At 38.3% G+C, this 22,750-nt stretch overlaps 1 protein-coding gene across 7 annotated transcripts in view; it reads right to left on the bottom strand.

The window, feature by feature from the left end:
* The window catches only part of METTL25B (methyltransferase like 25B), a 229,647-nt gene that overhangs the window by 167,374 nt on the left and 39,523 nt on the right, over nucleotides 1–22,750 (bottom strand). For all 7 annotated transcript variants that reach the window (XM_053705284.1, XM_053705287.1, XM_053705279.1 and 4 more), the window contains one exon: nucleotides 11,132–11,194. In XM_053705284.1, coding sequence (XP_053561259.1) covers nucleotides 11,132–11,194 — 63 coding nt within the window. The remainder of the gene's footprint in view (nucleotides 1–11,131; nucleotides 11,195–22,750) is intronic.

Genomic DNA, 22,750 nt, shown 5'->3' with positions numbered 1-22,750 from the left:
GACCGCACCGCTACTATAACAAATGTATTAACCCCTAATCCGCCTCACTCCCGCCTCAATAACCCTATAATAAATAGTATTGACCCCTAATCTGCCCTCCCTAACATCGCCGACACCTAACTTCAAGCATTACCCCTAATCTGCCGACCGGAGCTCACCGCTACTCTAATACATTTTTTAACCCCTCAAGCTAATTCTAACCCTAACCCTAACACCCCCCTAAGTTAAATATCTTTCTAACGCCGGTATTTAGAGTCTTGGCTGAAGTAAGCGTTAGAAATCTAACGACAAAACTCCAGCCGCAGAAAAAAGTCAGGAGTTAAGAGCTTTCTGGGCTAACGCCGGTTTATAAAGCTCTTAACTACTATGCTCTAAAGTACACTAACACCCATAAACTACCTATGTACCCCTAAACCGAGGCCCCCCCACAGCGCCGCCACTCTATTAAAAATTTTTAACCCCTAATCTGCCGCTCTGTACACCGCCGCCACCTACGTTATCCCTATGTACCCCTAATCTGCTGCCCCTAATACTGCCGACACCTACATAATATTTATTAACCCCTAATCTGCCGCTCCCAATGTCGCCGCCACCTACCTACACTTATTAACCCCTAATCTGCCGACCGGACCGCACCGCTACTATAAGAAATGTATTAACCCCTAATCCGCCTCACTCCCGCCTCAATAACCCTATAATAAATAGTATTGACCCCTAATCTGCCCTCCCTAACATCGCCGACACCTAACTTCAAGCATTACCCCTAATCTGCCGACCGGAGCTCACCGCTACTCTAATACATTTTTTAACCCCTCAAGCTAATTCTAACCCTAACCCTAACACCCCCCTAAGTTAAATATCATTTTTATCTAACGAAATAAATTAACTCTTATTAAATAAATTATTCCTATTTAAAGCTAAATACTTACCTGTAAAATAAACCCTAATATAGCTACAATATAAATAATAATTATATTGTAGCTATTTTAGGATTAATATTTATTTTACAGGCAACTTTGTATTTATTTTAACCAGGTACAATAGCTATTAAATAGTTATTTACTATTTAATAGCTACCTAGTTAAAATAATTACAAAATTACCTGTAAAATAAATCCTAACCTAAGTTACAATTAAACCTAACACTACATTATCAATAAATTTATTAAATAAAATACCTACAATTATCTACAATTAAACCTAACACTACACTATCAATAAATTAATTAAATACAATACCTACAAATAAATACAATTAAATAAACTAACTAAAGTACAAAAATAAAAAAGAACTAAGTTACAAAAAATAAAAAAATATTTACAAACATTAGAAAAATATTACAACAATTTTAAACTAATTACACCTACTCTAAGCCCCCTAATAAAATAACAGACTTCCAAAATAAAAAAAATGCCCTACCCTATTCTAAAATTAAAATAGAAAAGCTCTTTTACCTTACCAGCCCTTAAAAGGGCCCTTTGCGGGGCATGCCCCAAAGAATTCAGCTCTTTTGCCTGTAAAAAAAAACCCCATACAATACCCCCCCCCAACATTACAACCCACCACCCACATACCCCTAATCTAACCCAAACCCCCCTTAAATAAACCTAACACTAAACCCCTGAAGATCTCCCTACCTTGTCTTCACCACACCGGGTTCACCGATCGATCCCGAAGAGCTCCTCCGATGTCTTGATCCAAGCCCAAGCGGGGGGCTGAAGATGTCCATGATCCGACTGAAGTCTTCATCCAAGCGGGAGCTGAAGAGGTCCATGATCGGGCTGAAGGGTTTATTTAAGGGGGGTTTGGGTTAGATTAGGGGTATGTGGGTGGTGGGTTGTAATGTGGGGGGGGGGGGGGTATTGTATGTTTTTTTTTTACAGGAAAAAGAGCTGAATTCTTTGGGGCATGCCCCGCAAAGGGCCCTTTTCAGGGCTGGCAAGGTAAAAGAGCTTTTCTATTTTAATTTTAGAATAGGGTAGGGCATTTTTTTATTTTGGGGGTCTTTCTTATTTTATTAGGGGGCTTAGAGTAGGTGTAATTAGTTTCAAATTGTTGTAATATTTTTCTAATGTTTGTAAATATTTTTTTATTTTTTGTAACTTAGTTCTTTTTTATTTTTTGTACTTTAGTTAGTTTATTTCATTGTATTTATTTGTAGGTATTTTTATTTAATTAATTTATTGATAGTGTAGTGTTAGGTTTACTTGTATATAATTGTAGGTATTTTATTTAATTTATTTATTGATAGTGAAGTGTTAGGTTTAATTGTAACTTAGGTTAGGATTTATTTCTTTCATGTAATTAGCAAGAGTCCATGAGCTAGTGACGTATGGGATATACATTCCTACCAGGAGGGGCAAAGTTTCCCAAACCTCAAAATGCCTATAAATACACCCCTCACCACACCCACAAATCAGTTTTACAAACTTTGCCTCCTATGGAGGTGGTGAAGTAAGTTTGTGCTAGATTCTACGTTGATATGCGCTCCGCAGCAGGTTGGAGCCCGGTTTTCCTCTCAGCGTGCAGTGAATGTCAGAGGGATGTGAGGAGAGTATTGCCTATTTGAATTCAATGATCTCCTTCTATGGGGTCTATTTCATAGGTTCTCTGTTATCGGTCGTAGAGATTCATCTCTTACCTCCCTTTTCAGATCGACGATATACTCTTATATATACCATTACCTCTACTGATTCTCGTTTCAGTACTGGTTTGGCTTTCTACTACATGTAGATGAGTGTCCTGGGGTAAGTAAGTCTTATTTTCTGTGACACTCTAAGCTATGGTTGGGCACTTTTATATAAAGTTCTAAATATATGTGTTCAAACATTTATTTGCCTTGACTCAGGATGTTCAACGTTCCTTATTTCAGACAGTCAGTTTCATATTTGGGATAATGCATATGAATAAATCAATTTTTTTTTTTCTTACCTTAAAATTTGACTTTTTTCCCTGAGGGCTGTTAGGCTCGCGGGGGCTGAAAATGCTTCATTTTATTGCGTCATTCTTCGCGCAGACTTTTTTGGCGCAAAATTTTTTTTTTCTGTTTCCGGCGTCATACGTGTCGCCGGAAGTTGCGTCATTTTTGACGTTTTTTTGCACCAAAAGTGTCGGCGTTCCGGATGTGGCGTCATTTTTGGCGCCAAAAGCATTTAGGCGCCAAATAATGTAGGCGTCTTTTTTGGCGCTAAAAAAATATGGGCGTCACTATTGTCTCCACTTTATTTAAGTCTCATTATTTATTGCTTCTGGTTTGCTAGAAGCTTGTTCACTGGCATTTTTTCCCATTCCTGAAACTGTCATTTAAGGAATTTGATCAATTTTGCTTTATATGTTGTTTTTTCTATTACATATTGCAAGATGTCCCAGATTGACCCTGAGTCAGAAGATACTTCTGGAAAATCGCTGCCTGGTACTGGATCTACCAAAGTTAAGTGTATCTGCTGTAAACTTGTGGTATCTGTTCCTCCAGCTGTTGTTTGTAATGAATGTCATGACAAACTTGTTAATGCAGATAATATTTCCTTTAGTAATGTTACATTACCTGTTGCTGTTCCATCAACATCTAATACTAGTGTTCCTGTTAACATAAGAGATTTTGTTTCTAAATCCATTAAGAAGGCTATGTCTGTTATTCCTCCTTCTGGTAAACGTAAAAGGTCTTTTAAAACTTCTCATTTTTCAGATGAATTTTTAAATGAACATCATCATTCTGATTCTGATAATGATTCCTCTGGTTCAGAGGATTCTGTTTCAGAGGTTGATGCTGATAAATCTTCATATTTATTCGTTCTTTACTTAAAGAAGTCTTAATTGCATTAGAAATAGAGGATTCTGATCCTCTTGATACTAAATCTAAACGTTTAAATAAGGTTTTTAAATCTCCTTTAGTTATTCCAGAAGTTTTTCCTGTCCCTGATGCTATTTCTGAAGTAATCTCCAGGGAATGGAATAATTTGGGTAATTCATTTACTCCTTCTAAACGTTTTAAGCAATTATATCCTGTGCCATCTGACAGATTAGAGTTTTGGGACAAAATCCCTAAGGTTGATGGGGCTGTCTCTACTCTTGCTAAACGTACTTCTATTCCTACAGCAGATAGTACTTCCTTTAAGGATCCTTTAGATAGGAAGATTGAATCCTTTCTAAGAAAAGCTTACTTATGTTCAGGTAATCTTCTTAGACCTGCTATATCTCTAGCGGATGTTGCTGCAGCTTCAACTTTTTGGTTAGAAGCTTTAGCGCAACAAGTAACAGATCATAATTCTCATAGCATTGTTAATCTTCTTCAACATGCTAATAACTTTATTTGTGAAGCCATCTTTGATATCATTAGAGTTGATGTCAGGTATATGTCTCTAGCTATTTTAGCTAGAAGAGCTTTATGGCTTAAAACTTGGAATGCTGATATGTCTTCTAAGTCAACTTTGCTTTCCCTTTCTTTCCAGGGTAATAAATTATTTGGTTCTCAGTTGGATTCTATTATCTCAACTGTTACTGGAGGGAAAGGAACTTTTTTACCACAGGATAAAAAATCTAAAGGTAAATTTAGGTCTAATAATCGTTTTTGTTCCTTTCGTCACAATAAGGAACAAAAGCCTGATGCTTCACCCACAGGAGCGGTATCAGTTTGGAAACCATCTCCAGTCTGGAATAAATCCAAGCCTTTTAGAAAACCAAAGCCAGCTCCCAAGTCCACATGAAGGTGCGGCCCTCATTCCAGCCCAGCTGGTAGGGGGCAGATTACGATTTTTCAAAGAAATTTGGATCAATTCAATTCACAATCTTTGGATTCAGAACATTGTTTCAGAAGGGTACAGAATTGGCTTCAAGATAAGGCCTCCTGCAAAGAGATTTTTTCTTTCCCGTGTCCCAGTAAATCCAGCGAAGGCTCAAGCATTTCTGAAATGTGTTTCAGATCTAGAGTTGGCTGGAGTAATTATGCCAGTTCCAGTTCTGGAACAGGGACTGGGGTTTTATTCAAATCTCTTCATTGTACCAAAGAAGGAGAATTCCTTCAGACCAGTTCTGGATCTAAAAATATTGAATCGTTATGTAAGGATACCAACATTCAAAATGGTAACTATAAGGACTATCCTGCCTTTTGTTCAGCAAGGGCATTATATGTCCACAATAGATTTACAGGATGCATATCTGCATATTCCGATTAATCCAGATCACTATCAGTTTCTGAGATTCTCTTTCCTAGACAAGCATTACCAGTTTGTGGCTCTGCCGTTTGGCCTAGCAACAGCTCCAAGAATTTTTACAAAGGTTCTCTGTGCCCTTCTGTCTGTAATCAGAGAACAGGGTATTGTGGTATTTCCTTATTTGGACGATATCTTGGTACTTGCTCAGTCTTCACATTTAGCAGAATCTCATACGAATCGACTTGTGTTGTTTCTTCGAGATCATGGTTGGAGGATCAATTTACCGAAAAGTTCATTGATTCCTCAGACAAGGGTAAACTTTTTAGGTTACGACACTCTCTGACGTGGTGGACAGATCACCATTGTTTAGTTCAGGGGGCTTCTTTTGTTCTTCCGACCTGGACTGTAATTTCAACAGATGCAAGTCTGACAGGTTGGGGAGCTGTTTGGGGGTCTCTGACAGCACAAGGGGTTTGGGAATCTCAGGAGGTGAGATTACCAATAAATATTTTGGAACTCCGTGCAATTTTCAGAGCTCTTCATTCATGGCCTCTTCTAAAGAGAGAATCGTTCATTTGTTTTCAGACAGACAATGTCACAACTGTGGCATATATCAATCATCAAGGAGGGACTCACAGTCCTCTGGCTATGAAAGAAGTATCTCGAATACTGGTATGGGCGGAATCCAGCTCCTGTCTAATTTCTGCGGTTCATATCCCAGGTATAGACAATTGGGAAGCGGATTATCTCAGTCGCCAAACGTTACATTCGGGCGAATGGTCTCTTCACCCAGAGGTATTTCTTCAGATTGTTCAAATGTGGGGACTTCCAGAAATAGATCTGATGGCTTCTCATCTAAACAAGAAACTTCCCAGGTATCTGTCCAGATCCAGGGATCCTCAGGCGGAAGCAGTGGATGCATTGTCACTTCCTTGGAAGTATCATCCTGCCTATATCTTTCCGCCTCTAGTTCTTCTTCCAAGAGTAATCTCCAAGATTCTGAAGGAATGCTCGTTTGTTCTGCTGGTGGCTCCAGCATGGCCTCACAAGTTTTGGTATGCGGATCTTGTCCGGATGGCCACTTGCCAACCGTGGACTCTTCCGTTAAGACCGGACCTTCTGTCGCAAGGTCCTTTTTACCATCAGGATCTCAAATCCTTAAATTTAAAGGTATGGAGATTGAACGCTTGATTCTTAGTCAAAGAGGTTTCTCTGACTCTGTGATTAATACTATGTTACAGGCTCGTAAATCTGTATCTAGGAAGATATATTATCGAGTCTGGAAGACTTACATTTCTTGGTGTCTTTCTCATCATTTTTCCTGGCATTCTTTTAGAATTCCGAGAATTTTACAGTTTCTTCAGGATGGTTTGGATAAAGGTTTGTCTGCAAGTTCCTTGAAAGGACAAATCTCTGCTCTTTCTGTTCTTTTTCACAGAAAGATTGCTAATCTTCCTGATATTCATTGTTTTGTACAAGCTTTGGTTCGTATAAAACCTGTTATTAAGTCAATTTCTCCTCCTTGGAGTTTGAATTTGGTTCTGGGGGCTCTTCAAGCTCCTCCGTTTGAACCTATGCATTCATTGGACATTAAATTACTTTCTTGGAAAGTTTTGTTTCTTTTGGCCATCTCTTCTGCTAGAAGAGTTTCTGAATTATCTGCTCTTTCTTGTGAGTCTCCTTTTCTGATTTTTCATCAGGATAAGGCGGTGTTGCGAGCTTCTTTTAAATTTTTACCTAAGGTTGTGAATTCTAACAACATTAGTAGAGAAATTGTGGTTCCTTCATTGTGTCCTAATCCTAAGAATTCTAAGGAGAGATCATTGCATTCTTTGGATGTAGTTAGAGCTTTGAAATATTATGTTGAAGCTAATAAGAATTTCCGAAAGACTTCTAAGTCTATTTGTTATCTTTTCCGGTTCTAGGAAAGGTCAGAAGGCCTCTGCCATTTCTTTGGCATCTTGGTTGAAATCTTTAATTCATCATGCTTATGTCGAGTCGGGTAAAACTCCGCCTCAAAGGATTACAGCTCATTCTACTAGGTCAGTTTCTACTTCCTGGGCGTTTAGGAATGAAGCTTCGGTTGATTAGATTTGCAAAGCAGCAACTTGGTCTTCTTTGCATACTTTTACTAAATTCTACCATTTTGATGTGTTTTCTTCTTCTGAAGCAGTTTTTGGTAGAAAAGTACTTCAGGCAGCTGTTTCAGTTTGATTCTTCTGCTTATAATTTCAGTTTTTTTCATTATAAGATTTAAACTTTATTTTGGGTGTGGATTATTTTCAGCGGAATTGGCTGTCTTTATTTTATCCCTCCCTCTCTAGTGACTCTTGCGTGGAAGATCCACATCTTGGGTAGTCATTATCCCATACGTCACTAGCTCATGGACTCTTGCTAATTACATGAAAGAAAACATAATTTATGTAAGAACTTACCTGATAAATTCATTTCTTTCATATTAGCAAGAGTCCATGAGGCCCACCCTTTTTGTGGTGGTTATGATTTTTTGTATAAAGCACAATTATTCCAATTCCTTATTTTTTATGCTTTCGCACTTTTGTCTTATCACCCCACTTCTTGGCTATGCGTTAAACTGATTTGTGGGTGTGGTGAGGGGTGTATTTATAGGCATTTTGAGGTTTGGGAAACTTTGCCCCTCCAGGTAGGAATGTATATCCCATACGTCACTAGCTCATGGACTCTTGCTAATATGAAAGAAATGAATTTATCAGGTAAGTTCTTACATAAATTATGTTTTTACAGGTAATTTTGTAATTATTTTAACTAGGTAACTATTAAATAGTTATTAACTATTTAATAGCTATTGTACCTGGTTAAAATAAATACAAAGTTGCCTGTAAAATAAATATTAATCCTAAAATAGCTACAATATAATTATAATTTATATTGTAGCTATATTAGGGTTTATTTTACAGGTAAGTATTTAGCTTTAAATAGGAATAATGTATTTAATAAGAGTTAATTTATTTCGTTAGATTTAAATTATATTTAACTTAGGGGAAGTGTTAGTGTTAGACTTAGCTTTAGGGGTTAATACATTTATTAGAGTAGCAGTGAGATCCGGTCGGCAGATTAGGGGTTAATTATTGTAGGTAGGTGGAGGCGACGTTGGGGACGGCAGATTAGGGGTTAATAAATATAATATAGGGGTCGGCGGTGTTAGAGGCAGCAGATTAGGGGTACATAGGGATAACGTAGGTTGCGGCGGTGTACGGAGCGGCAGATTAGGGGTTAATAATAATATGCAGGGGTCAGCGATAGCGGGGGCGACAGATTAGGGGTTAATAAATATAATATAGGGGTCGGCGGTGTTAGAGGCAGTAGATTAGGGGTACATAGGGATAACGTAGGTTGCGGCGGTGTACGGAGCGGCAGATTAGGGGTTAATAATAATATGCAGGGGTCAGCGATAGCGGGGGCGGCAGATTAGGGGTTAGTAAGTGTAAGGTTAGGGGTGTTTAGACTCGGGGTACATGTTAGGGTGTTAGGTGCAGACTTAGGAAGTGTTTCCCCATAGGATACAATGGGGCTGCGTTAGGAGCTTAACGCTGCTTTTTTGCAGGTGTTAGGTTTTTTTTCAGCTCAAACAGCCCCATTGTTTTCTATGGGGGAATCGTGCACGAGCACGTTTTTTAAGCTGGCCGCGTCCGTAAGCAATGCTGGTATTTAGAGTTGCAGTGCCGGTAAATATGCTCTATGCTCCCTTTTTTGGAGCCTAACGCAGCACTTCTGTGAACTCTAAATACCAGCGGTATTTAAAAGGTGCGGGAGAAAAAAAGCACGCGTAGCTAACGCACCCCTTTGGCCGCAGAACTCTAAATCTAGCCGGTAGTTTGTTATAGAGACAGGAGGTAACAAAAAGGGATATGAATATATTGAGCATTTTTACAAATATATCATTTAATGTCCATGCCAGAAACAGTATTTTGGACTAACGCAAATAATTTCTTTTAATATAAGAAAGGGGTTTGAAGGACATCTTCTTTCTAAGCACTTTAAATAAACACATAATAAAGACACTAGAGGTTTAAAAAATAAAGACTGGAGAGGTGGTGATTATGAAAAAAGTTTTACACCAGGAGGCGAATTTTGATTTTTGAATCTGGAACCCTCCAACCTGAAGGTTTAAATGCAGAATTAGATCTCAATCCGTTTTTACATGTGTAAAATATCTAGATCCTTTTTTAGCTTTTAACTGATTTAATAATATTATACTATTCTGTGCATAAAAATCGTTTTTCCCCTGATATATATATATATATATTTCTATAGTTTACAGGATTCTATTCATAGTCTATTTTGGTTAGATTTAATACACATAATTATATTTACTATTGTATTATTTGTAGTTCGTTATTCTTTGATTTTGTAGCAAAATGATACTGTGAATAAAGAAATGAAGATAATTTTGTATCTATTTTACTAAAACACACTTTGCTTCCTTCAATCATTTATGACATCACGTAACCATTCCCACTATCTTTAAGAGACTATATAAAACTGTATAAGCCACATAAAATCATCTTGATAAAGGCCCACAGGTGGCTGAAACGCGTAGATGATTGCAGCAGGACAGGTTCCTGACTTTTTAACACAGAGCGCTCTATTTGTTTTTATCTGAACCGTTCCGTTGTGAACACGGAGAAAAGAGAATCCGATTGGTTGGGAAAATCACGACTGGAGACACGAGATTTGATTTCACTGCACAGAGCAGAGTTGGGACGCCGAGGAGGCTTCACTCTTTTGCACCTTAAGTGTACATATCAGCAAGTGTGGACCACAAGAAAGTGAGATAAGTACAAAGACTTAGCTGGACTGGAAAGGTGAGCTTTAGTTGACTGTGATTGTGTCTGGATTCTGACCGTGCACCTAATAATGTTCTCTTTGCATTTGTGGTTGAGTGGTTACAACTGCTTCTCTGGATACCAGCATAGCTGGAGAGTATATCAAAGGGTTCTTCCCAGGACTCTGTTCTACATTCGCCACAACATTTGTTTTTGCAAGCTTGCACATTGGGACTCATTAGCTCTCCTTTCTAACCTAAGAGTGGTTTATTAATGTTATGTTTTTAACCCCTTTTTTACATATAACTGATTTTATTGAATTAATTGTCTAATTTTAGTATTGTTGTGATCTGTTTTTTTTTTATTTCCTGTTTCACTTTAGTAAAATTGTGGTTATTCATGTTGGTGGCTGTGATTGCTTTTATAGCGCACTTTTCTTTTTCACTTTTATGTCTATACTTTGGGATTGTCTGTAGAGGAAAATCCCCTTTGTTAAGTTGCCATATCACACATTTAGAATTAGTTTAGATACCTATTTTCACTTAGCCCTGTACATCACGCACGCAGGTAAAGCGAACCATTGGAAACACATTAATAAGGAGAAAATATTAGAGTGCAATGCCCCTTTAACAAGGTACTTCAAGAATCAGAAAAGCTACTTTTGTAAATGGAATCCAAACAGTCGGTATACACAATCACAAAACTCATTCTGCTCCATTTCCTACAGGGGTGTAACTATGAAACACGGACACCTCCACACACTCCCACTATTACAGATACTCACCAACACACACATGAACTGTATAAAAGCATACTAAAGTCTCTTACACTTTCTTTAACAGACAGACTCACACTCACAGACACTGTGCAATAGAAAAAGAAGTCATGTGTTCACTACAATAAAAAGAGAGTGGGCAGAAGTACCATATATGACAACTATAAAGGTGCCCCAGCTATTGTAGGAAGGGGTTCAGGATGGGCCGCAAAGAGCTATGGTTTTGGTTCCACTTGCATGCCTGGAGATCAATATTGTTATGACTATGCTTCTGACAAAATAATTGCCAGTTTCTTTAGAACTTATAAAAGTATTTATATTCAATTCAGACTTACTTATTAAAAAATTTAATTAATATGTTTTCTTACTCTAAAATAACATGATTAAAAATAAAGTCATACCTGCCCAGAACCAATGTCCACAACTTGATCACAGGCTGTGATTGCCTTCAATTTGTTCACTAGCTGCAACATAAGAAGGAAGGTTTATCCTTTTTTTAAGTGGTTACATATAAAGAGAACCGTACATATACATATTTTTCATGGGCATAAGTATACATAATGCTGAACTGATTACTGATACAAAATGATTTTCAAACTCTCCAACAAGATAAACAGAAAGCACAATGTTGTAGGTAAAGCTAGAGTAAAACAATGAGATTCAGCTCATAAGTTATCATAAAACTTTACAGATAAGACGCTCTCTCAGAAAATTAGAATCTCTAAATATTTTCTCTTGCTTGAAGGTATTAGAATATGCTAGTTACTATCCCAAACAAAACATATATTTGTCATTTAACAACAAAGAGAGATCACTGATGTTTATATTCTCCCTTTGATTCCGTCTCATAAGATTATGGTTCTGTGAGGTGACTGAAGTTCTAATGATAATTACCTCACAGAGGATAACACACACAAAAAATCTGGGCTGGGTAACTAATAATAATAGCAAATCAAATGAATGGGAGAGAATATTCAATATGATAAAGCTTTCAGTGAGAGAGTCATATAAAAGTATATAATCACAACCAACTCCTTTGTGTCTCTCAGAGTAAGGTTCACGGTTCTAGTTTCAAATCCTTCGTGTCTCTCAGAGTAAGGTTCACAGTTCTAGTTTCCAACTTATGAAAAAGGTACAACAGAACAAAAGGTAGAACTCTTGAAACTGTGCTGCTTCCTATTCACTGATGAGATTCCTATATTGATGCATGTATGGATTACCTAAAAGAAAAAGAACACAGAAGTGCACCTCAGGTTTGACCACACTTGCACATAACAGTAATGCACTTACTATGTGTGTAAAAAAAAAACGCTCATCAATAAGTAAAAGTGCCTCTAGAAGCTCGCAAACCTCTCCCATCTGAGGAAGCCTCCCATCAAAGGAAATCGAACGTCAGTTTGTGCTACCTCCTCCACAGTCAGGCATTCCGATATTCCATGCTTAAGGACCGGATAGTGTGAAAAGGGGTTATGCGTTCTCATCTTTCTGTGTTTAGGCTTTGGCTACTGTTACGGTAGCTCATTAGGGACACACCCCGACGCGTTTCGTTGGCTAAGCATGCAGACTTTGTCAAGGGGAAAGAACAGAATATTGGAATGCCTGACTGTGTAGGAGGTAACAAAAACTGACGTTTGTTTCCTTTAATGTGAGGCTTTTTCAGACAGGAGAGGGTTGCAAGCTTCCAGGGGGACTTTTACTTATTGATGAGGGATTTGCTTTTACACATCTAGTAAGTGCATTACTGCTATGCGCAAGTGTGGTCAATACATTTACTCTCTTGAATCAGAGGTGCGCTTCTGTCCTTTTAAAAATCTCAACTGGGAGGAGCCTGGAGCTCCATGTAGATGGCGGTGTAATCTTGGAGCTCCGCTAAACACTGCACTATTAGCTTTCCTAAAAGGGCACATATCAACCTAAAACAACACAAAAAGTGTCAATGGAGGTGTTGTAAACTTTATTGAGGCGGAGTGGAGACTGATTTGATCTTTACGGGTCCTGACAAGCAGCGAGGAAAAGAGCGATCATGCAGAGCCGCCCGCCATCTTGACCACGAGGTCTGAAAGCTAAGAGGCAAAGAGAGACCCTGCACCCAGACGGACAAGTCAGACACAGTAGAAGCTGGCCACAAGAACCGGATCTCAGATTCCACCTGACCAAGCAAGTAAGCGGTACTGTACCGGGCTGAACTGACTTGGAGGGTTGGCGACTATTAGCCTATTAGACTATCAGCCAGCGTGACACAAACACTAATGGCTCCGGTGCAGGGATAATATAACGGCGCAATGCCGGCTTGACAAACTCACTATCACCAGTTGTCAAATATAGTCTCCAGATAGAGACAGGTCCCACAAAATAAAATAATATATATATATTTGTTGCTTGATTGCCTCAACCTATATACGAGTGATAAATGCAAGGCATAGAGGCAAACGATTTATAATTGCAAGTCATAGAAGCAAAGAGATGAAGTGAAAGTAAAGGCAAAGTTTATAACTACATTTAACTCTGAACTCTGTAACAATTATTAAAAAAGAAAAGGGGAGTTTAAATCTATGACAGTTTTAAGCAGAGAGATATAAGAATTATGCTGTTAAGACTGTACACTTCAGATGATGAGATGAAAATCTGTTCATAAACTACCTTACTACTACATGGCAGGTGGTGCCGTGCCTCACATCAGCTAAAAATTTGAAAGCCTACTAATGAAATGTAGTGGGGCCTGACCCATACCTGCTCCTGTAATCTACAAACAGAAACACTGCATTAACTACAAGTGCATGTACCTTGAATCAAGTAAAGGAAACAGGCTCCAAGGATTATAAAATCCCAGCATTACTAGTTTAATATAGACAATGCTACGCTAAATAAATAACCTACAGTTATAGTTTACCCTCCAGGCAGACACAAGATAGACATACAGCAAAAGTATAATAGATGAAGTCTGGAACTGGATGACACAACAAAACAAAACAAATCTCAACAAAGATCCTTAACTTAATCAAAACTTAAAGCTAATATTTCATCTTAGAGGGAAATATTTAAAAGCCAACATGACAGCAAGAAAACAAACTAAATCCTCTCAAGGACTTAAAACACCAACGGCTACCATGTTCTTTAAACCAGTGCGAGAAAAGGCTGCAGAAGCAACTAGCAATGTCGCAGATGATGATATAGACTCTGAAACAGACTCACAGTTTACTGAAGAAGACTCTATCCCAGCCACTAAAGCCGATCTCCGATCACTAGTATCTAAACGTGATATTGACATGAACTTTAATAAACTCTGGGAAAAATTTGATGCATTCCAAAGCACTGTGACTAACAGCCTGACAGAAATAAAACAAGATGTTACAGAACTAGGCTCCAGGGTGGCGGCTTTGGAGGAAGCTGAAACTTCAGTTACAGATGATATCACGAGTGTTAACCAACAACTTACAATACACAGACAAGAGGTTGATGAAATACAGGAGAAATTAGAAGATCTAGAAAATAGAAGCCGTAGATGTAACCTGAGATTAAAAGGGATACCAGAATCCGTTGCAGCGGATGAACTGAGCATTTATTTACATCAGCTGTTCCAGGCCATCACAGGAGAGGTAAACGCTGAGAAATTTCAATTGGAAAGAGCACACAGAGCACTGCGACCCAAGCCAAAAGAAGAGGCTCCACCCAGAGATGTGGTAGTTAAATTTTACAGATTTCAGGAAAAGGAGGAAATCCTCGCAGCTGCTAGGAAGAACCCTACGTTTAAATTCCAGGGATCAGTAATCCAATTCTATCAAGACCTCTGTGTCAAAACGCTGCAGAGACGGGGTGATCTGAGACCCCTCACCACACTTCTGAGGAAAAATCAAATTAGATATAGGTGGGGATTTCCTTTCAACCTATACATTTTACACAATGGCAGATCTCTGAGTTTGAAAGAACCAGCAGAAATCCCAGCAATTTGTAATCAACTACAGTTGGAAATACCAGAATTACCACAAGAAAAGCGAACAGGAGACATAACCCAACAGTCATCTAGATCCAGTCAATCACAAAGGCAAAAGTGGTCAAAAGTCACGAAGAAGAAAACCAAGACATGAAGTTCCTGTTTTATATGAGCCAAGAGAGACAACTAACTGTGGTAACCCCAGAGATTTAACCTCTGAGAAGTGAGAAATGTAGGTTTTGAATGCAACCTATTGATATAGATGACCAAGAGACTGGTCGGTTGGTAGTAGTAATAAGATAAACAAGAACATTCTGTATGCCCAACATTAGCATTTTAGCAGTAGGAGTATATACACTCAATATATGGATAGAATGAAGGGGGGGGAGAGGGAAGGTTTGGAAAGTTTTCTTATGGTTTATGTTTTTCTTCTGCATACAGTTACCGAATGTAGAAGACACCGGTTTTTCAATGTTTTTAATGTTTACACTCAATGTTGTACACATACCCTGTTGGAAATACCATGCAGCTTGTTGATTCTTGCTTTTGTTTTTGTTCTATTACACTATGTATCCTGCTCAGGTGCAATCCTAAGAAGAAGAGGTACTTATCTGAAATTTCCAGAGAGGGCAGTACTAGAGGTGGTAGAGGCAGATCCGGGGGGGGAGCCCCAGACTTCGGATAGTAGGTAATGACTACGGACATCCGTTTAGTTTCGCACAATGTTAGAGGCCTCAATACAGACCTTAAAAGACGGACGGCACTGAATCAATATCTGAGAATAAAAGCTAACATAATATTCCTGCAGGAGACACACTTTACCACAGAGATAGTTCCAAAATACTGGTCGAGAAACTTTGCCCAACACTATCACTCAACAACACACAAAAAGAAAAGGGGGGTATCAATTTTGATACACCAATCACTAGGCATTGTGGTGGAGGAGGTGATTAGGGACCCAGAGGGAAGGTTTTTGATAGTAAGGGGGAGGCAAAGAGATAAACAGATTGTCCTATGCAATATATATGCACCCAATGAGACACAGATATCTTTCTTTGCACACATTTCCTATCTGCTAACCCAATGGTCACAAGAGAGAATCCTGCTAGGTGGAGATTTTAATATAGAAATGTACAATCGGCAAGGTACAGCCCAAACCAAATTGACCCAAAAACATTTAAGACATAACTCTATGGTTAAAAAAATAAGGGAGATCTTTTTGTCTCACAACCTCCTAGACTCTTGGGATACCTTATATGGGAAAACATTAGACTACACTTACTATTCTAACGCCCACAAAACATACTCAAAACTAGATTATGTTTATTTAAGCCAGATTTGGATTCCTGACCTAACATCTTCTACAATACACGCATGTGCGTGGTCAGACCATTCCATAGTCCAAATTAATATAAAAGAAACATTCCAGATTAGTGCAGCCCGTTCTTGGAATTATGACCCGTACGTCTTGCAACAACCAGGCATACATAACTCTATCTTACAAAATATGTCAGAATATTGGACATTAAATACGGGTTCCACCTCCAACCCGATTAACACTTGGGCAGCACACAAACCTTTCATCAGAGGGTTACTTATTAAAGAAAAGGCAATCCTAACCAAAGCAAACAGAAAACAGATAGACTCCCTACAAGCTCAAATAGACACCCTCACCAAACTACACCAACAAAACCAGTCAGCGACAGTGTTTCAAGAGTTACAGGCAAAGAGAGCAGATCTGTCAACAATTATGAATAAAGCATCTCTTAGAGCAGCTCACAGGCTAAAAGCACAATATTTTCTCTATTCCAATAAGCCAGACAAGTACTTAGCACACAAACTTAGAGAACAAACAAAATCCTTTTCCATACCTGTCTTGCAAAAGAATGACGGGACAAGCACCTCAAACCCACAGGAAATAGCTGATAGCTTTGCTCAATATTATGCCCAACTTTATGATGGGAAAAAAACAACGCAGAATGACAGGACACAACAGATATTACATAAATTTCTAGATGACGCTAAACTAACACCAATAGATAAAACAACTAGGGACGAATTGAACGCGATGGTGTCGACCAGGGAGGTCCTAATAGCCATTAAAGAACTTAAGCCGGGAAAAGCGGCTGGCCCAGACGGGTTCCCGGGTGAATATTACCAGCTCTTTAAATCGACTCTAATTCCACATGTTGTAACACTATGTAACAACATTCTACAAGGTAAAGAAATCCCAAGTGAAATATTACAAGCTAAGATAGTAGTGATTCCCAAGCCAGGAAGAAATCCCAAATTTTACCAAAATTACAGACCCATATCCTTAATCAATCAAGATATAAAAATTTTTACTAAGATTCTGGCAAACAGACTCAAATTACATCTGCCGACCTTGGTCCATCCAGACCAGGTAGGGTTTGTTTTAGGAAGAGAAGCCCCTGATAATGTGAGGCGAACGGTCTCCCTGATCGACTATCTGAATAAGACACGAACGCCTTCTCTGGTCCTATCTCTGGATGCGGAGAAGGCGTTCGATAGAATAGACTGGGATTTTATGTTCAAGGTTTTAAGTAAACTGGGATTTCAGGGTCACTTTGTTCAAGCCATCAAAAGCATTTATTCTAATCCCACAGCACACGTTAGAGCAGCAGGCTACCAATCTAAAAAGATTGATATTCGAAATGGGACACGACAGGGTTGTCCCCTGTCTCCACTCCTGTTTGCTCTCTGTATAGAGCCTTTAGCAGCAGTGATTCGTTTAACCCCCGAAATCCATGGTGTCGAGATAGGTAGAGAGGAATTTAAAATATCTTTATTTGCAGATGACATCCTCCTCACTCTAACCAAGCCAATGGAATCCCTGCCCCACTTGTACCGTATCTTACAGGATTATGCTGACATCTCAGGGTATAAGGTCAATCAAGAAAAATGTGAGGCGCTATCTATTGCCCTCCCTGCCCATTCTAAAAAAATCATCGAAACTAATTTTTCATTTGAATGGGCTAAAGAGACAATTAAATACCTTGGGGTTAGGTTATCGAATGATATCTCAGAACTATATAGATTAAATTATGTTCCATTGTATAAGATAATTAGAAAAGAGATTAAAACATGGAGAGGGGGAGGCTTCTCTTGGTATGGCCGATTGTCGGCGGTCAAGATGAACGTCCTGCCTAGGCTGTTGTACTATTTTCGGGCATTGCCAATTAAGATCCCATTACTAGAATTAAATAAACTTCAGACAGATCTGATTAGATTTATAAGGGGGGACAAGAAAGCTAGAATACCCTCACAAATATTAACACAGCACAAACAATTAGGAGGTGTAGGGGTGCCAAACTTGCTTAATTATTATCAGGCAGCAAGACTAGCACAGTCAACCCTAATGAGCAAAAAACAAAATGAATTGATATGGGTCAAGGTGGAAACTTCAATAACTGGACATAACCAATCGGAAGATATCTTGTGGAAACACCCAAAAGATATACTTAACTTGACAAAAACTTCAAGAATAGCAGGAGAAATGATGTCCATGTGGCATTCGTTGTCCACTAATTTAAAACTAATACCATCAGATTCACTAATGAGGCCACTACGGACACTGATGGGCCCAGATTTTCATGGGCTAATCGATAAATGGGCAAATAAAGGGCTCTATAGACTAGCAGACTTTCTCCACAAGGGAAAATTGGCTACACATCAACAGATACAAGAAAAAATACTGCCAGAGAAATTACATTGGTTCTTGTACCTACAAATAACATCAACCATCTCTAAGGTATTACCCCAACACCCCAGACAAAACTTGACGACCCTAGAAAAACTTTGCAGAACTGATTCTCGACAGAAAAAGATAATCTCCACCCTATACATAACACTACAGACAGCTAAGCACACGTCTAAATCTCTCCTAATGGAGAAATGGGAACGAGATATCAATCTAACACACTCTAAGGAAGAATGGGACGAGATCTTTTATAACTCAGGTAAGGGTATGATCAGCGCAGATTTAAAGGAAAACTGCATTAAGACCACTTTTAGGTGGTATCTAACTCCGATGACCACGTCACACTACACTCAAAACAGAAGTAAAAGTTGCTATAGAGGCTGCAAGGAAGTAGGAACATATATTCATATGTGGTGGGAATGCCCTCAGATACAGCAGATATGGATTAACTTATCTAGATTGCTGAGTGACGTGCTCTCAGAAAATATTACCCTGACAAAGACTCAAGCTTTATTAAATGAACGTATAAAACCCTTTAACTCAGCTACAAACACATTTATACACACTTTATGCACAGCTACTAGGATATGTGTGGCGCGTTACTGGGGAGTGGGAATTCCCACATGGGGAGAGGTAATGGGGAAAATTAAGACAATATATAAGCTATCTGAATCAGCCTCATTTATACAAGCCAATCACGAACAATTTTTAAAAGTCTGGAACTATTGGATTTTGAGCGGATACTAGTCAGACATAGCAGGAGAAGATAGACACACTATCACTTTAGCTCTAGGAAATAGACGAGGGAAGGCGAGATGACAACCGACTGTAGAAACCTACTTCTATTTGGAGGAAACGGGGCTCTTCCCTCGGATTGGCAACAGGGGAAGTGAACGAACAGGCAAGTAGTTACCTGATTCTACATTGAGTGGAGGAGGGGGGAGGGAAGTTATTGTTGAATGTTTATTGTTAGAAGTAAAGGGGGGGGAGGGAAAGAGGGGAAAGTTTTAAAAAAAAAATTAAAACAAAAAGCGATGTGTAAGGAATGGGGAGGTTGCCGAAAATGCCATGTCTTCTGTTAATGATTTATTGCATTCCCTAATTCATATCGCTATTAACGATTTAAGTCTAAATCACACTGACTGTTAGAATATTCTGAACTAAATAACCAATGATTTGTTGTTCAAATGCTAGATCCATCTAATGTCGAACTCTATTATGGTTGATATATTTCAGTAATCAGATTCTCCACTGACAGACTTTTATTAAAAAGCATAAGAGGCGATGATGTATAAATGAAAAAATTGTACAAGGTGTGATGCATTTCTTTTCTTTATGTTTTACAATAAAAATTATTTCAACTAAAAATCTCAACTGACAGGACTCTTGTCTTTCAAGAAAAAAAAAACGTAAAAGTCAATTGATCTGGTGGTACTAGGGTGTCTTAGAGCTCATTGCAGCCAAAAGGTCACCTAGCTGATGGATAATTACAAGGTGTAGAGCAATTACCTAATAGCTACAGAAACATGTGGTCTCTCATTTAAAAGATAAGAATCCGCTCTGAGGTTGTGTTGGTATGGAGGATGCTTTATTTAGAGCATGGATAGCAAACCTGCGGCCCTCTGTACTAATTTTTGCAGCCTCAGTTTAAAAGCAGAACTAAGGATGTGTGCCATAATTTTTATGGCCCCAGGAAAAAAGGGAACTAAAAATATGTGCTTTGGGGACTTCTGCTGAGTGAGCAAACAGGGTGGTCACAAGTCAAACAAGTTCTGAAGGGGATGGTACCCTGCAACTAAGGTTGCCACCTCAGATATGTTTTCCTGGACACTTATGATTTACACATGCTGCAGGGTATGCAGGGCAGAACATTTATTGTGCCTCTGGACATCAGATGTATAGTGCTGATGAACAGGACAATACATGTTCTGCCCTGCACACCGCATACGGCATGTGTAACTCATAAGTGTCCAGGAAAACATGGCTGAGGTGGCAAACCTAATAGCAACACTACTTAAATTGTGAACCATCAAAAGAAAGGAATTAGCCTCATTCCATAGAGATGCTGCATCCACTCAAGATTGTCTGTAGAGAGATAGGATTTCCACTCTTTTAAATACTATCTATTTATACCACAAACTTATTGCACAGATCAAAACAGTATGTCATAGAATTAATAGTAAAATGGCACAAGTAAGTTGCTTCTTATTGCATAATACGGTTGGATGCATGCATTCAAAACACTTCTTGATATTAGGAACATACAGTACAGATCACACTTGGGACCTGTATTCCTAAGATTGACAAAAGCATTAAAAACCTAAATTAAAAAGTGTAGAAAGAAAGGAGTTAAAGGGACAGTCTATAACTTAGTCATCTTAAAGTCTTACCTTAGATTAAGCTGCAAATAGCCTCCTGCACGCCTTTCTATATCCTGCAGCAGGAACGGTAAAAAAGTTATTTTCAAGTGAATATTGTTTCTGGCCACTTTGAAATGGCTGCCAAAGTCTGCCCACTGATGATGTCACAATCCGAGCTGCATATGGCATCCAATCACAAAAGGCTCACTAGTTGGATTTAACAGACTGTCATTGCTATGCAGCAGTGCCCCGATGCAGCACAGATCATGATGTCATCTGTGGGCGGAGCTCAGCAGTCCTTTCAAAGTGGCCAGAAACAATATGCTTTTAAAAATATTTTTTTTACCATTCCTGCTGCATGATATAGAAAAGGGGTGCAGGAGGCTATCTGCATCTTAATCTTAGGTAAGACTTTAAGATGCTTAAGGTGTAGACTGTTCCTTTAATACTTAGCTCTTGACATCTAATACTGTACAAAGATCTTCACTGGCTACATGGCACATTATGAGATAACAGGAGCAGCAGCAAAATATGTCATTTATAAACATGTATTTTCTCATATACTGTAAATTCCTAGCACTTCTGACTATACCATTATGCACATTCATGTTCAAAGATAGTGCCTTAAGTATACTTATCCATTGTGCTGTTTCAAGGGCACACAGAAGGCAATGAGGGTCCCCGGCTAACTAGCCATATTTATCTACTGCTGTATTAACTGTTCATTTTTTAACCAAAGCTAAGTATCAATTATCTCTTAATAAAACCATTATATTATAATACTGCATTATTGTGCTTATTTGTCCTACACATCTCATAATAAAAAAAGAACATTTGAGGTCTGTATTGATAAAACAAGCCTTTACTTAGACAAATGCTCCTTATCTAATGTTGTGAAAGGCATTAAATAAGTAACAAACTGAAAAGATACAAAAAAACAAAAAGGTGCCTCATAGCGCAATATTGTCTGAGCTTGGAATAGTGATGAATAGAAATCAAGACAAAAACTCACAAGTGTAGAGCACATCCAGGCTTTCCCAGTGAACTTGCAGCCCCCAACTAGACTGAAAAATCAGTCTATAACAGCTCTTCTTTCATGTTGTTTACTTTTTTGGTGATTCATAGCTGCTGAATAAAATTTTTCCTTACCCGATGTTAAAGGGACATGAAACCCAACATTTGTCTTTCATGATTTAGAAAGAGCGTGCAATTTTAAACAATTTTCCAATTTACTTCTATTATATAATTTGCTTCATTCTCTTGATATCCTTTGTTTGAAAGCATATCTAAATAGGCTCAGTAGCAGCTTATTGGTGGCTGCACAAAGATGCCTAGTGTGCTTGGCGCACCCATGTGCATTGGTATTTCCTCAACAAAGGAAACCTAAAGAATCAAGCAGATTAAATAATAGAAGTAAATTGGAATGTTGTTTAAATCTGTATTCTCTATCTTAATCATGAAAGAAAAAGTTTTGGGTTTCATGAACCCATTTTTTTTTTTTTATTATTCAGAAAGAGCAATTTTAAATAAATTTCCAAATTACTTATGTTATCAAATTTATTTAGTTCTCTTTTGTATCCTTTGTTGTTTCTTTAACCCCTTAAGGACCGGACACTTCAGATAAAAACTTCTTCAAAAGACCAGAGCATTTTTAGCATTTTTGCCATCCCTACATTTAAACATAAATAGAGCCTTTTTATATATATTTACCTATCAAAACTATATATATATATTTTTTAGTACACAACCCAAAGTATTGATCTTGGCCCATTTTGGTATATTTCATCCCACCATTTCAACACCAATTGCGATCAAATAAAAAAAAAAGTTAACTTTTTCATTTAGGTTTCTCACTGAAATTATTTACAAACAGCTTGTGCAATCATGGCACACATGGTTGTAAATTCTTCTCTCGGATCCCCTTTGTTCAGAAATAGCAGACATATATGGCTTCGGCATTGCTTTTTGGTAATTAGATGGCCGCTAAATGCCGTTGCGCACCACACTT

Source organism: Bombina bombina, chromosome 1 (genome assembly GCF_027579735.1).
Source record: "Bombina bombina isolate aBomBom1 chromosome 1, aBomBom1.pri, whole genome shotgun sequence".
Taxonomy (NCBI): Eukaryota; Metazoa; Chordata; class Amphibia; order Anura; family Bombinatoridae; genus Bombina; species Bombina bombina.
The sequence above is the reverse complement of the archived record's forward strand: the minus strand, read 5'-3'. Positions and strand labels throughout refer to the sequence as shown.